General features: G+C 35.1%; 2 protein-coding genes across 2 annotated transcripts; one reads left to right on the top strand and one right to left on the bottom strand.

Moving 5' to 3' along the window:
- The first annotated feature begins 139 nt into the window (after positions 1-139).
- LOC124919921 (nucleolar protein 10) lies at positions 140-7,411 on the top strand. Its single transcript, XM_047460287.1, has 17 exons — positions 140-322; positions 471-653; positions 774-872; positions 979-1,070; positions 1,488-1,588; positions 2,494-2,584; positions 3,332-3,390; positions 3,500-3,602; positions 3,877-3,939; positions 4,379-4,431; positions 4,606-4,714; positions 5,158-5,328; positions 5,434-5,592; positions 5,686-5,778; positions 6,174-6,362; positions 6,432-6,625; positions 6,696-7,411. The coding sequence occupies exons 2-17, from the start codon at positions 524-526 to the stop codon at positions 7,213-7,215; spliced, it is 2,226 nt and encodes a 741-aa protein (XP_047316243.1). The 5' UTR covers positions 140-322; positions 471-523; the 3' UTR covers positions 7,216-7,411.
- Positions 7,412-7,470: 59 nt separating this feature from the next.
- Positions 7,471-8,794, bottom strand: LOC124919922 (photosystem I reaction center subunit IV, chloroplastic-like). Its single transcript, XM_047460288.1, has 3 exons — positions 8,512-8,794; positions 7,791-7,856; positions 7,471-7,659 (listed from the first exon to the last, which is right to left on the bottom strand). Exons 1-3 carry the CDS (start codon positions 8,743-8,745, stop codon positions 7,555-7,557), a joined length of 405 nt encoding a protein of 134 aa, XP_047316244.1. The 5' UTR covers positions 8,746-8,794; the 3' UTR covers positions 7,471-7,554.
- Positions 8,795-14,264: the final 5,470 nt, after the last annotated feature.

Here is a 14,264-nt window from a genome sequence, read left to right as displayed (position 1 = left end):
TTTAATTAATCAAGGGTCCATTAACCCGTTACCCGACCCGACCCGACCCGACCCGACCCAACCTACCGAACCGGGTCATTCTAAAACCCTAACAATACCTTAAAAAAAAAGAAGTCAAAATCCCTTTCAGCCTCTTCTTCTTCTCCAGCAGGGGTGGCAGCGGCTCTTTCTTCCCCACCAAACTATTTACAAAAAAATTAGTTTTGTAAACCTCCATCGAAAGCTAACAATCTCGCCACTGGACGTCCACCGTAGAACATTGGACAATCCTCCGCCGTTCGAAGAACCTAGAACCATCCGAAGGGGAAGTGAAACGCACCAGGTAAGTCTTTTTTTATTTTGGTTGTGTTGTTTTCAATTATTACTACTATTATATCATTACCCATTGCTCAAAGTTCCCTTTTTGATGTTTATCATAATACATGTTCTTGTGGGTTAGTTAAGTATTTGAAGTTCATCTATTTGTGTAGGCAAATACACTATCTTTCTAACTCTAGAGTGAGTTGGGTGTTCATTATTAAAGATGGCGAACCATGGAGGTAACCTCAAGGGTGCCTCCACAAATGGAGTCAAGATGTACTCTGTTACTGGTAATCGTTCAGTGGCAACTTGGTTACCTCCTAAAAAGCTTAGAGCTCTTCGCAAAGACAATGGTATACTGTTTTCTCCTTTTTAATATGCCTGCCAAACGATGTAGAACCATCCAAATAAAATTAAAAGTTACTGTAACTAGTAGAATGTGATTGTCTTATTCACTCCAAATTGCATAACAGATTATCAGAAAAGAGTGGAATTGGTCCAGGACTTGAAGTTTGAAATTGCTACTAGCAGAATAAAGGCTAGTCCTGATGGAGAATTTCTTATTGCATCAGGTTTGGAGAAACATCAATTATTTTCCTTAATTTTGATTAATATTATCTTATCAAACTTAGGCAATTGTTTTGGATTCCTAATTTCTGAAGTGCGTTGGTTTTTCAGGCATTTATCCCCCGCAGGTCAAAGTGTATGAATTAAGAGAACTGTCTCTAAAGTTTGAAAGACATTTGATTTCAGAGATAGTTGATTTTGAGGTAATATGATGGTCAAGATTGATTTTGCGAGATTTTATTATTTTCTGTTTGCATCTGTTTTCAAAAGAATTTTGGTTTTGATCAATAAGAGTTGAAATAAAGTAAAATAATTCATTATAAAAAACAAAAAAATATTGAATAGGAAGCTTGGAATGGGCTTCTGATTATTTTCTCTACTTTTTTTACGAAGATCTTCCTCCCGTCTGATGATGGTTGGAATACCATTTTGTTATTAGATTGCTGAATTGTTGGGACAAAATGCTTTTGAAACAACAATAGTATTGCCTTCTAATTTCAGCAAACAACATTTATTCCACCCTTGCACCTTAATTGTGGTTTCCTTTTGACCGTATACTGTTTTTTTTAATATTTATAATTTTTTTACAATAATACTCCAATGCTTTTCTGGGTCTGTAGATATTATCCGATGACTACTCAAAGATTGCATTTCTTTGTGCTGACCGTTCTGTTAACCTGCATGCAAAATATGGAAGTCACTATAGTTTACGTATTCCGAGGTATTTACTCTTGTCACTTTCTAGTAACTTGATTTTTGTGATTTACTCAACACCATATAAATGCCAAAATTAATTATCTCTTCTCCATATATTGTCTATTACATCTATTAACACTAGATATGCTATTTATACATATGGTCTTGTAATTTGTGCCATTCCACAAATGACAGAAAAACAAAACAATGCTTATTCCAATAATATGTATTCTCAAAGTGATGTTTAAAAGCACACCGATATAATTTTGACCTCTAATTTTGTTTTGATGTCAACCGCTCTAAAGCACCTATCATCCTAACACTTGTTTTTTCTATTTTATTTATCTAGTCTATGAATTTTTAATCAAAAAGTTCATTTAGAGTATAACCAAGTCTCAATTAAACAAGCTTTAAGCTTTTAGGTACATTTATCACCTATGTCATTTTGGAAAATTCATGCTCAAGGAGAAGAGGTTATACATAGGAGTAAGCAAGTTCAATGCAAATTGCTTGTTGACAATACTTCCATGACAACAGACCTATTCTTCAATTAATATCAAATGTTCTAAGAGGAAAAGTATGTTTCTAGAAATGCTAATGAACACTTAGATGGGCTCTATATATATGACAACTAATTTTGCTGAACAGTTGAAGGTTAGCCCTAATACAAATATTTATTCATACAATAGGGTGATTTGTGGAACTTTCATGTACCTTGGTTTGAGAACAAGGCTTTAGTTTCATAGAAAAATAGATTCCCAGTATTATAAGATAGGATAATGTTCAGTGCTTGTATACAAGAGTTAAATTGAGAGTCAATAATCCTTCAATAAACATAAGTTGGTCTTGAAGTGCACAACTTTCTGCCATAACTTTTTTGATTTCCTATTCTTTCAGCTAATAACACATCTGCTGTTCCCTTTTGAACAGAATGGGAAGAGATCTTGCTTATGATAGCTGGTCGTGTGATTTGTTGTGTGCTGCATCTTCCCCAGATCTTTACAGGATAAACTTGGAACAGGTTTTTTGTAGTATTCTAAATATTAATATCTATAGTTCTGATGCATATGTATTTATCAGTAAATGATTTATTCATTTGGAAAATATTTATTCAGTTTAGTTCTGATGTACATGTCCCACAATATGAAGAGTATGGAAAATTATTAATTTGGGCTTAGCATTGTAGTTAGATGTTGCTAAAAATTTATATATCTGTTCTCTTCGTGTTGAGTTTAAAATAAATAGGTATTTGTGATATTTTGGAATTTTTTGTTTTGTTAGGCTTATATTTAAATGCCATTTAATTTTGTATGCATTTCTAATGTTAAATGGATATTGTGTAATATTGTATTTTTATGATCCTTGTTGATTGGTAATGTAATTCACTCTGAGAATGTTCATCTTTCCTGATTGAATATTCATGTGGAGAGTTTGTCATTCTGGCAATTCTTATGCTATGTTTGGTCCATTAATTGGAATTGAGTGTCCAATTCCAATTCCTTTGTTTGTTTTATGACTCAAAATAAGGGACTAGAATTATAATTCCAATAGAATTGAGTGTGTAAGATTTTTTAAGTTTCAATTTCATCATTTTTCACTTTGGAATTGCAATTCCATGATTTTTCTAATTGTAATTCAATTCCATTTTTTTTATAAAACTGTAATTATAATTATAATTCCAATTACACATCCAAATATAGCCCTTTTATTTTCATAGTTCAATTGTTGTTTGCTTCTCTTTTAATCTTTTGTCCATTTTCCTTTACAGGGGCGCTTTTTGTCCTCCATCAGTACTCAATCTCCTGCACTAAATGTTGTGGCTCGAAGGTTGGTAAAATTTTGGTCTTTATGTTTTGGTTTTGTTAAAACTGTCTTCAGCCAATTTGTTTCTTATTTTTCTGATGTTGAGAAATATTCTTCATTTTTTTGTCGCTAGTAAGCTTCATGGTTTAGTATCAACTGGTGGTGATGATGGTGCTGTGGAATGTTTTGATATGAGAGTACGATCATCTGTTGGAAGGATAAATGCTGTAGATGAGGTATGTGTTCCTTTTAGATATTCACATGATATATTGGAGAGTAATTATTAAAAATTGTCAATTTATTAATGATAGAATATATTAAGTGTTTTAATCTTCCTAGCATTAGCAAATAAGAAGCAAACTTTTTCCCGACAATTTGGCCCTTCCTTTTTTTTGGGTTAGGGGGAGTTATCTCCCATTTTTTGAATTATAGACTCGAGGAAACTTTCCATGGTTTATGTGTATTGGCTTTTCTGTCAGATTGTATCAAATTAATTCTTGTGATCTGTAGGAGGTAACTGCAATTCAGTTTGATGGTGGCTACCAAATGGCTGTTGGAAGCAGTGTTGGAAAGGTAATTGAAATCACTTGCCAATTGGTGTAATTGAGCCCATTTGAAAACTGATATTTGTCACAATCATGATTCCATTAAATTGCCAAATGAATTGAAAAGTCTTTTTCTTCTTCTTTCGGTTGGTATAAGATTTGTTTTTGCATGATGAACTTGATATTTTTTAGATGACGGTCCAGATTATAGTGTAATTATTAGTTTTGTATAAAAATTATGATCCAAACTATTTACTACATCATGATCTAAATGGTTTTCTATATAATTGTGATTTGTAAAAAACATCCCAAATGTAGATTTTTTGTAACATGATACCAAATAATAGATATGCTCATTGTAATCGTCTTTCTACAGAAAACTTATGATGTGGACCACATGAGTAAAGAATACTTTACCCTTACATAATTTATTATTAATCATCTGTGCATCCATTTTAACATTGCAGGTATTGCTTTATGATTTGCGTTCTTCTCGTCCTTTCCGCACGAAGGATCACATGTGAGTTGTATTTACTTGTTGTAAATGCATTTTTACTCTCATAACAGATGTTCCCTTTAACGAAAAGTTGACCTTTTTAAAAAAAAATTAAACAGATGTTCCTTATAAATAATTGCTTACTTAACCAATTTCTTCCCCCTTCATTTGAGCTAATCATCTGATTGTCATTTGTAGGCTTGGAAGCCCAATAGTGGATATCAAATGGCATCAAACCCTCAACTACGAGCATCCTAAGTTGATCACTGCAGATAAACTTATTGTCCGAATTTGGGACCCTGAAACGGTATGCCAATTTTTCCAAATATTACCATATACAATTCCCGGAATTTAGGTTATATTTAATCCCCTCATTTACACACAATGAGTAGCACAATGTCAAGAGACTTGGGCCTTGTTTGAGAAAGGGTTGAATTTTTCCATTATCAATCACTACATCATTCAAATCATTAACTAAAATTAAATATAAAAGATATTTTAGTCTTTTAACCCAATAACCCTTAACATCCAAAAACAAGGCTTTTCTCCCAAAAATTGGATTATTACAAAAAAAAACCCACATCAAATTAAGCTCATGGACTGAGGGGGCTTACTACCATGAGGTCTCCCAAGTTTGGTTCTTATTAAAATCACCTTGAATGAAGTCATGTCATGGCAGTGGGTTACTATGGTGGTCACCTTGATTGAAGTCAATAGTTTAAAAATTAATCAACACCTTATTGATTGCAGGGAGAAGACATGACCAATATTGAACCAACCGCAGGATCAATAAATGATGTTTGCATTTTTAATGGAAGTGGATTGGTGTTATTAGGTCTCGACTGCAATCAGATACCATCTTATTTTATCCCGAGTCTTGGTCCTGCTCCAAAGTGGTGTTCTTATCTGGAAAATCTTACGGTACAACTGCTGTCAATTTTGATATATATATATATTGTTATCATTATCTTTAGGCCACTATCACAGAAGATGTGACAACTAACCTTTTCCCTTTTCTTCTCGCAGGAAGAGTTGGAGGAGAGCGCAGAAGCCACTATTTATGATAATTTTAAATATGTAACCAGAGAAGAACTTGAAGAATTGAACTCAACAAATTTGATTGGCACCGATTATTTAAGAGCTTACATGCATGGTTTCTTTATGGATTACCGTTTGTATAAAAAGGTAATAATGCCTATTTATGATATCCTGAATTTATATTCATTCACTGGTTGTGGCAAGATTGTTGCTTCAATATATTGGTCTTGTTAATTTCAGGCTAAAGATATCGCAGCTCCATTTAACAAAGATGCTTATATAGAGCAGAGAAAACGAGAGAAGATAGAAGCATTAAGCACCTCTCGGATTACGGTTTGTTCTTTACCTATGCAACCTTTTCTTTTTTAAAAGCTTCATCACAAATAGCAAAATATTAACAATTATTCACCGTCTTAGTATTAGCTCCTTTGTTGTGATTTGTTGGATTTTATTAATACATATATTAAAATTTTAAAATGTTTGAAATCTTCGTGCTGATTTTTGTAAATGCATATAGTATTAAGCGTATTTCTGTTGAACTCTTTCTTGAAAGTGATTTCTTTTTTTCCGTTTAGTATATGATTTTTTTATATTGTAATTTTTGGCAATCATTTAGTACAAACATTACCATGATTATAAATTATATACTTCATCTGCCTCATTAGTATAATTTTTGTTCCTCAATCATGATTTTTCCCTGTAAATAACGTAACAATTATTACCTGCAGATTAAGAGGAAACTTCCAAAAGTTAACCGAGATTTATACTCTCGCCTGCATGAGAATGATGAACCTGTGGAAGAAAATAAGGATGTAGATGGTACTAATACTGATGTTAAGAGATCTTCCAAGAAAAGAAAAGGACTAAACAGTGATATCGTCAAGGATGATCGTTTCAACTCAATATTTGAAAACAAGGTATTATTTCTAAACCTTATAATTCTAATTATGCAATTCCCTTCCTTTCTCTCATTGCGCTCGTTTCAGGACTTTGAAATTGACGAAATGTCGCAAGAGTATATGGCTTTGCATCCAATGGGATCTACAAAGCAGCAGTCATCTTCTTTAGTTGAAGAACATTTTGAGCCAATCATGGAAGAAGATGAGGATCAGGCCACTAGTGACGAAGACGACGATGATGATAATGGTGATGGATTGAAAAAGAAATCTCGGCAACCAAGGTGAACCCTATTTTTATTTTTAATAATTTTTCACCTTCCGCTCATTTTTGTTTTGTTTTTATTGTTATAGATTGTATGAAGTGAAGGACGAGAGGCATGCAGAAGCTTTCTATAACCGTGTTTCACTTTCGAAAGAAGACGCACTTCCAATGGGAGAAAGAGTGGCGGCTTTGAATAAGGGACAGAACTGGAAGCGTAATGCTGATGAAGTTAAAATGGGAGCGGGAGGATCAAGGGAGATATCTTTTGTTTCTAAAAGCTCAGCTAGGTATAAGGAACACGACGACGATGACATGATGGATGACAGACGCGAGAAAAGAGGAGTAAAATCATTGGGTCTTAAATCAGAAAAGCTACCTTATGGTGGTGGTGGTAGAGGTCATCGTGGTGGAAGAGGCCGAAGCAGCAGTGGTGGTGGAGGTAGAGGCCGAGGAGGCGGTGGTGGTGGAGGAAGAGGCGGCGGTTTTGGTGGTGGAGGAAGAGGTGGCGGTTTTGGTGGTGGAGGTAGAGGTGGCGGTTTTGGTGGCGGAGGAAGAGGCAGAGGTGGTGGGAGAAGGGGTGGTGGTGGTAGAGGCAGAGGGAGGCATTAACTGTTTATTTTGATGGCTAAGCACTATAGTATTGTTGTAAGCAGAAAACAGTTCTTATATCTTTTTGTTTGTGGACAGATTGAGCATTATTTAAGGTTTATTTTGTTTGTGTCAAAATTTTGATAGTGGAATGAAAGGAAAACATTGACAAGTATTTGCTTAACTTGAAATGGGTTATTTTAATCCCACTACCTTGTTCATTCATTTTTGTTTACAATTTTTATATGTTCTCTATTAGTTTCTCAACACAAGTGATGATAGAAGAATGCAATAATATGTTCATTACAAAACACATGGATTGTTTGATGCCAATGATAAGAGTAATAGTTATAACAATATTCATTCAATTTCTTCGACTTCGTCCAATGCATAGTTGTTGGTCGATACATTGGCGTAGTTCACTTTGTTGAACCTAACCACAACTGGGTATCTCGTCTTTGGGTCCTGCATAACCGAACCCAATAATTCATCAATCTTCCATAACTTTTATTAATACATAAACAAGTGAATCAAATAAACACATTAAACTTTAGTTTAAAAAATAAACCTAATTGCATATTAAAATTTAATATTACCTGATCAACTGCTACAACAGATCCAACTCCCTTGTACCAATAGGATTCCCTTCTAAGCACCCGCACCTATATAATTTTTATTCTTAAATCATGGGTAATAATTATTTGAAAATAATATTAAAACTCAAATTTAATGAACATTACAAAATCCTATAAGTAGTCGCTCATTCTTCAACAGGCCTCCTCCCAATGCTTGGGAGCTTACGATTTCATATTTTATTTTACTCCCCGATGATGGTTTTTTCCCTCTTCCCTCACGCTACTATTTTGCAATCGGTCACCCAGGAGTATTTAGGATGGATCTATAGGATTTAACTCGAGTGGTCTAAAATATTTTGTATGTAAATGACAATAAAAATGAGTAAATAACTTCGTTATTAATAGTTTTTTCGCCGGCAAAGAGATTAGCAACAGTAAACTATGTATATTTTATTTATTTACTTATATTATTATCCTTCTAACCCGGGTAAATTTTATGGAAAAAAAATTAATCGGATAATTTTAAATTCTAACTCAGCCTTTATGATAGACATCTCCTCTTCTACCAAGACGTGTATATCCTAACTCTCATGAGTTTCTAAGTTCGAGCCCGTCATGCGACAAATTGGTTAATTGGTTAAGCATGTTTGTCAGCTATATGCTTTAACTCGCGAGAATTAGTCGCAATCTCCAAACGAAACCTAAACCCAAAAAATATAAAATATGGCAGGTCAGTACATACCTTAGCACCTCTCTTGGGTCCAATGGGTGCTGGTTTTGGGGGTGGTTTTACAGCCTCCGCCGTGGAACCAGCGGCAGATTCATCGGCGGCGCGAATTACAGTTCCAAATCTTGTGGAACCGGGATTGTTCTTGATGAAGTTGAAGGACAAGTTATTAGTCTTGGAAGAAGAATTGGATTTGATAGTTAGAACAAGTCCAGCTGCAGCTGATGCCATATTGCAGGTAGTAGCCATGGCTGAACCTATCTAATTCTTTTCTGTTTTAATTTTGGTTATTTTGGCTGATCAACCTCAATAAAGAAAATTAAAGACATCTTTTTTCTGTGCGCATCCGACTGGACTAAGGTTACACCAGTAATCTTATGACACATAATCAGAAAGTGAATCTCTTTTGGATAACCTGATCCCTTCAGTCTGTTTTTTATTTTTATTTTTATTTTGACAACTAGAGATGTACTTTATTTTAATTAGAGAATTAAATGATCAATTAGGTTTGTTTTTTCTTAATTAAATCCAATTGAGAATCTCGATTTAGAAAAAGAGTAAAAATTAGTAGATATATATTTTATTTTTAATCTTAAATGTGATGTTTCTTATTGGATAAATCCGTGGCAATAAACTATATGTATATATATATTTTAAATCTCAACTACAAATAGGACGGATATAAAAAAAGAAAACAAAGTAAAGACTAAACTATAAGGTAAAAAAAAAAATTCTCATCCTAAAAAAAAATTATAAAAAAATAAAAAATAAAAAATCTTCTAAATAGAGGCAAACATATGAAGCATATACCCTTTTATTATTTTGGTGTCATAACTCCACTCTTAGAAAGTTATTTTATTTCTTTCTTTTTAGATTGTCTATTATCAAATAAGACTATAGACTTCTAGTTGTTCGTAATATTATTGCTCTTGCTCTAGTTGATCCATTTCTCCCAAAGTTAGAAACATTGGGAAGCATGTGCCATTGAATATTGAGCAAGCTCTAAAAGAGAGCTCACATGTCTTTTGCAATAACGTATTGAAGAATGATGTAATTGATGGTTTTCTCACTCATCTCGCAAAAACAACTTCTACTAGCTATGTGCATTCATTTTTTTTGAAACTTAATAATAGTGAAACCCGTGAATATTTTCCAAGCGAAATAAGATATCCTAGTAGGGTCTTAATTTTGCACGCATCTTTCCAAGAAAACGAGTTGGGCCTTAGAAGAGTTGTGTGATAGATGGTGCTAGCCTTGAAATCAGGAGATCCCTTCAATATAAACTTATCATCAATCTCTAAATGAATGCTAGCATATGCAAGTGAGTCAATAAGTCTAGATAGTATCCCTCTTCTTCGTGTGAGAGTCTACATTGAAAGGGGATCTTACAATTATTTTTGTATGTCACTTTAGCTTCTTTTTGTTGGTGAGCTCACAAAGATCCCTAAAAGAAACAATAATTTAATTATGAAGGGCAGGTGATCAGGAGCCATTTTTTAGTTGGGAGCTAAAGGTCATTTAAAAAGTCGATTTTGTTATTATTACCCACCAAAAAGGTTAAATGGGATGGAGAGTCTCCCACGATTTGATAATGTGTCTCCACAAACTTCTTCCCTAATATGATCTCCTTGAAAGAAGCATCAACTCGTGGTCGCGAAGGCCGTACTTGGAAATTGGTGATTTTTTTTAAAGATTAACATTTTTAATGGTGAACTTACACCACCATTTACATAGGAGGGTGTTGGGTCAAATTATTTTGACTAAGTGTTGAAATAATTTAACCACTTATTTTTTGATGATGAAATAACTTATGAGTTTTGATACAGGTGTATTGAAACAATATGTCATAAGACTTGGATCTAATGAGGGTCATTAGACTGATTTTGGCTTTCATTGCATAAAATTAGACTTACAGTCTAACTCATCGGAGTTAGACGTGTAGTCTAATAGACGTGTAATTAGACGCAAGTCTAACAGATACACGGAATTAGACGTAAGTCTAATGCATAGAATTAGACGTACAGTCTAACTCATCGGAGTTAGACGTGTAGTCTAATGAATGCACGGAATTAGACGTAAGTCTAATAGAATTAGACGTACAGTCTAACTCATTGGAGTTAGACGTGTAGTCTAATAAATGTAAAGAATTAGACGTAAGTCTAATGAATACACGGAATTAGACGTAAGTCTAATATGCTTATAATTAGACGGGTAGTCTAATTGATATTCGGAATTAGACGTACAGTCTAACTCATCGGAGTTAGATGTGTAGTCTAATAGGATGTAAAAGTTAGACGTGCGTCTAACTCCTTCAGACAAGTCTGAGGTAGAACCAGAATTAGACGTGCAGTCTAACTTAGTGGAGTTAGACGTGCAGTCTAATGGTTATTGGATAATTAGACGTGTAGTCTAATTAGTGAAAGTTAGACGTGCGTCTAACTCCTTCAGATAAGTCTGAGGTAGAACCGGAATTAGATGTGCAGTCTAACTCAGTGGAGTTAGACGTGTAGTCTAATTAGTGAAAGTTAGACGTGCGTCTAACTCCTTCAGATAAGTCTGAGGTAGAACCGGAATTAGACGTGCAATCTAACTTAGTGAAGTTAGACGTGTAGTCTAATGGTTATTGGATAATTAGACGTGTAGTTTAATTAGTGAAAGTTAGACGTGCATCTAACTCCTTCAGACAAGTCTGAGGTAGAACCGGAATTATACGTGCAGTCTAACTTAGTGGAGTTAGACGTGCAGTCTAATGGTTATTGCAATTAGATGCGAGTCTAATTCTATTAGACCAGGCGGTCTAATAGACGTTTTTCTATTAGAAGGAGATGACTTATTTCATTAGACTGATTTTCACAATTCGTCTAACTGAAATACGTCTAATGCTCAGTTTAAGCAGTACGCTTGAATCTAGCATTTCACCTACCCACGTGCTATAGCTGTACCCTACTTCTGCTCCACTTTCTAGTGAAGATTAGTACAGCAGCTATATGCATCCAATCAGGGAATGCCACGTAAGAGAATTTTCCTCAAATTACTTGTTTTGCAGGTACATCCCTAATGGAATATTCGGCGCACTACCAGTTCTGTACGGCCACGATCCTTGTGCTCAGAACCTGCTGTGTATAATGGAGGCTTTCCAATGGAAGAGTGCCACGTATCATTCTTGAAGTTTCGACCGTTAGCTCCTGCTCAGTATTTAACCAATCCTAAAGACAACGGACAAAGCACCTGTTACTTGCCAATCTTGCTTACTGAAACTACAGAGAATTCAAGTCTTTGAATATTGTGAAGCTTCTTTCTGATTGTACTGTATGTGAATCGAGAGAGAGCTAGAATCAAAACACCTTTAACTGAGTGATATTCTTCATTTTATAATTGAACAGAAAGTTTTCTGTTCAATAGTAAGCTAAGTGTGTGTAAACTGTATTTGATTCTAATCATATTATAGTGAATCCTTCCGGTGGTTGGAAGAAGGGGTGACGTAGGAGAGTTTCTCCGAACATCCATAAACAAACTGATGTGTTGTTCTTTTCTGTCATCTTTTCATATTTTATCTTGTGTGCTTCAAACCCAAGTAAACAATTCCGCCTTGAATCCGTTTCAAGTGTTTACACAAATTTGCGTAGAATAGAAAGCGAATTAAATCTCTAACATGATTTCTTTCAAACCGTTTTTCATAAGCCTTCATCCTTAGCCAGACCCCCGTCTCTATCGGTAAAGTCGATCCTATCAATTGGTATCAGGGCCCTGTTTCTATTCTCAAGCCTTTCGTGAAATATGTCGAACATACCCAAAAATGCCAGTGCTACAACCATTCCAACCTTCTCTCGTGAAAACTACATTGTCTGGAAGAAAAGAGTTCGTGCTCATCTCTCTTCTCTTCATGATGACATGTGGAGCATTGTCACAGAAGGTCCTATCAAGATTGATAAGGAGAAGACTAAATGGACTGCTGATGAAAAGAGACAGAACAACCTCAACAACATGGCTCTTGATGACAGTATGTTCAACTACATCATCGAATGTGACACTGCCAAAGAGGTCTGGGATAGACTCACTCAACTGTGTGAGGGCAACGAGCAAACCAAGGAAAATAAGATCATGGTTGCTACTCAACAGTTCGACAACTTCAAAATGCGTCCTGGTGAAACAATGAACGATTTCGACACCAGATTCAGCAAGATCGTCTCCTCTCTGTCCATTCTAGGCAAGACTTATAGCAACCGGGAGCTTGCTATCAAGGTCATGCGTGCTCTTCCAAGAGAATGGGACATAAAGACTATGGCGATGAGAGAATCCAAAGATCTTAACAAGATCTCTCTCTCTTTGATCTCTTTGCTGACCTCAAGGCCTATGAGTTCGAGCTGAACTGTAGGATGGAAGAAGATCAACCCACGTCCGTTATCATTGCCAAGGCGCTGGTGACGGCTGAAGAGCCACCAACCGCTCCGGACGTGAAGATGGCAGCTCAGCAGCTGAGCAACGATGCCATGTCTCTCTTTATGAAGAAGTTTGGCGACTTCATGAAGAAGAGCAACTCTAACTCAAACTCTTCAAATTCTAATGATAATAGAAAATCTAAAGCTAATGTTACATGTTTTAACTGTGGTATTAAAGGTCATTATGCATCGGAATGCCGGAAGCCAAAGCGTGAAGATGTCAAGCATGATGGAAAAGAGTTGAAGGCTTTTATGGCTGGTGACAGAAAGAACAGAGGAAGTAGCCGTGGCTCGTACTTTTCATCCAGTGAAAGTGATGAAGAAGACGTGGCTTGATTCATGGCCAGAGAAGATGAAGAAGGAACTCAAGAGACTGAGGTATTTGATTTCTCTTTCGAAAGGTTTTCAAGGGAATAACTGGTAGCTGCACTAGATGACATGGTCATCGAGTACAGAAAGCTAGCAGAATCTCTAAATGAAACTAAATCTTCATCAGATTTGAATAAATCAAATTCGTCTAAAAGGGAAGAGTCAAATGATTTTGAAAAGAAGATTGAAGAGATCTCATGTGAGAATGAGATACTCAAGGAACAGATTCAAACTCTTTCATCTGAAAACAAAAGGCTTAACTATGTTGTCAGTGCATGGACAAGATCTGGTGATGCTGTCAAATATCAGATCAGCATGTTGAAACCTGCTAAATCTAGATCCAGATTGAGATTTGATAGCAATGACCATAATCTGTCATGCAAAAAGTCAAAACCAAATGACAAACTTAAGCCAATAAGTTTTGTCAAAGGAAGTATGACTGACATTGAATCTGATCCTATTCATGAAGAAGTTGCCTTTAAAAATGAAATAGTTTATGTCCCACCAACTGTTAGCTGACTTAAGAATAAGATAGAAAAAGCTAATAAGTCTGGTAATTCAAAACCTGACTCTAAGTCAAGGAGTTTTAAAAGAAAATCTTCTTCAAAAGTTAAAGGATCAGTGGCTAGCAGGAAGTCATCTGCTAAGTCAAAATCTTATGCATTAATCACAACACAAAATGGAAAATCCATTAGAATAACTCAAATATGGATTCTTAAGGGACTAATTGATCGAGGACCCAATTAAGTGTGGGTACCAAAATTTGTAAATAGTTTATTTTGTAGGTGATGCAGGAGGATAGTAGGAAGGAAGCTAGAAGAGTACTCCTCTGAGTACACGACTTGGAAGATCAACAATGGCATTTGCCATTCTGGAAGAATAAATGTTTTTATTTGTTAAAAATGCTTTTGGTCTTAGGACCACAAAAATTACTTATTAAACTCTAAATGTCTATATTCA

The sequence above is a fragment of the Impatiens glandulifera genome, chromosome 1 (assembly GCF_907164915.1).
Source record: "Impatiens glandulifera chromosome 1, dImpGla2.1, whole genome shotgun sequence".
NCBI lineage: Eukaryota > Viridiplantae > Streptophyta > Magnoliopsida > Ericales > Balsaminaceae > Impatiens > Impatiens glandulifera.
Note: the sequence above shows the minus strand (reverse complement) of the source record. Positions and strands in the feature narration are given on the sequence as shown.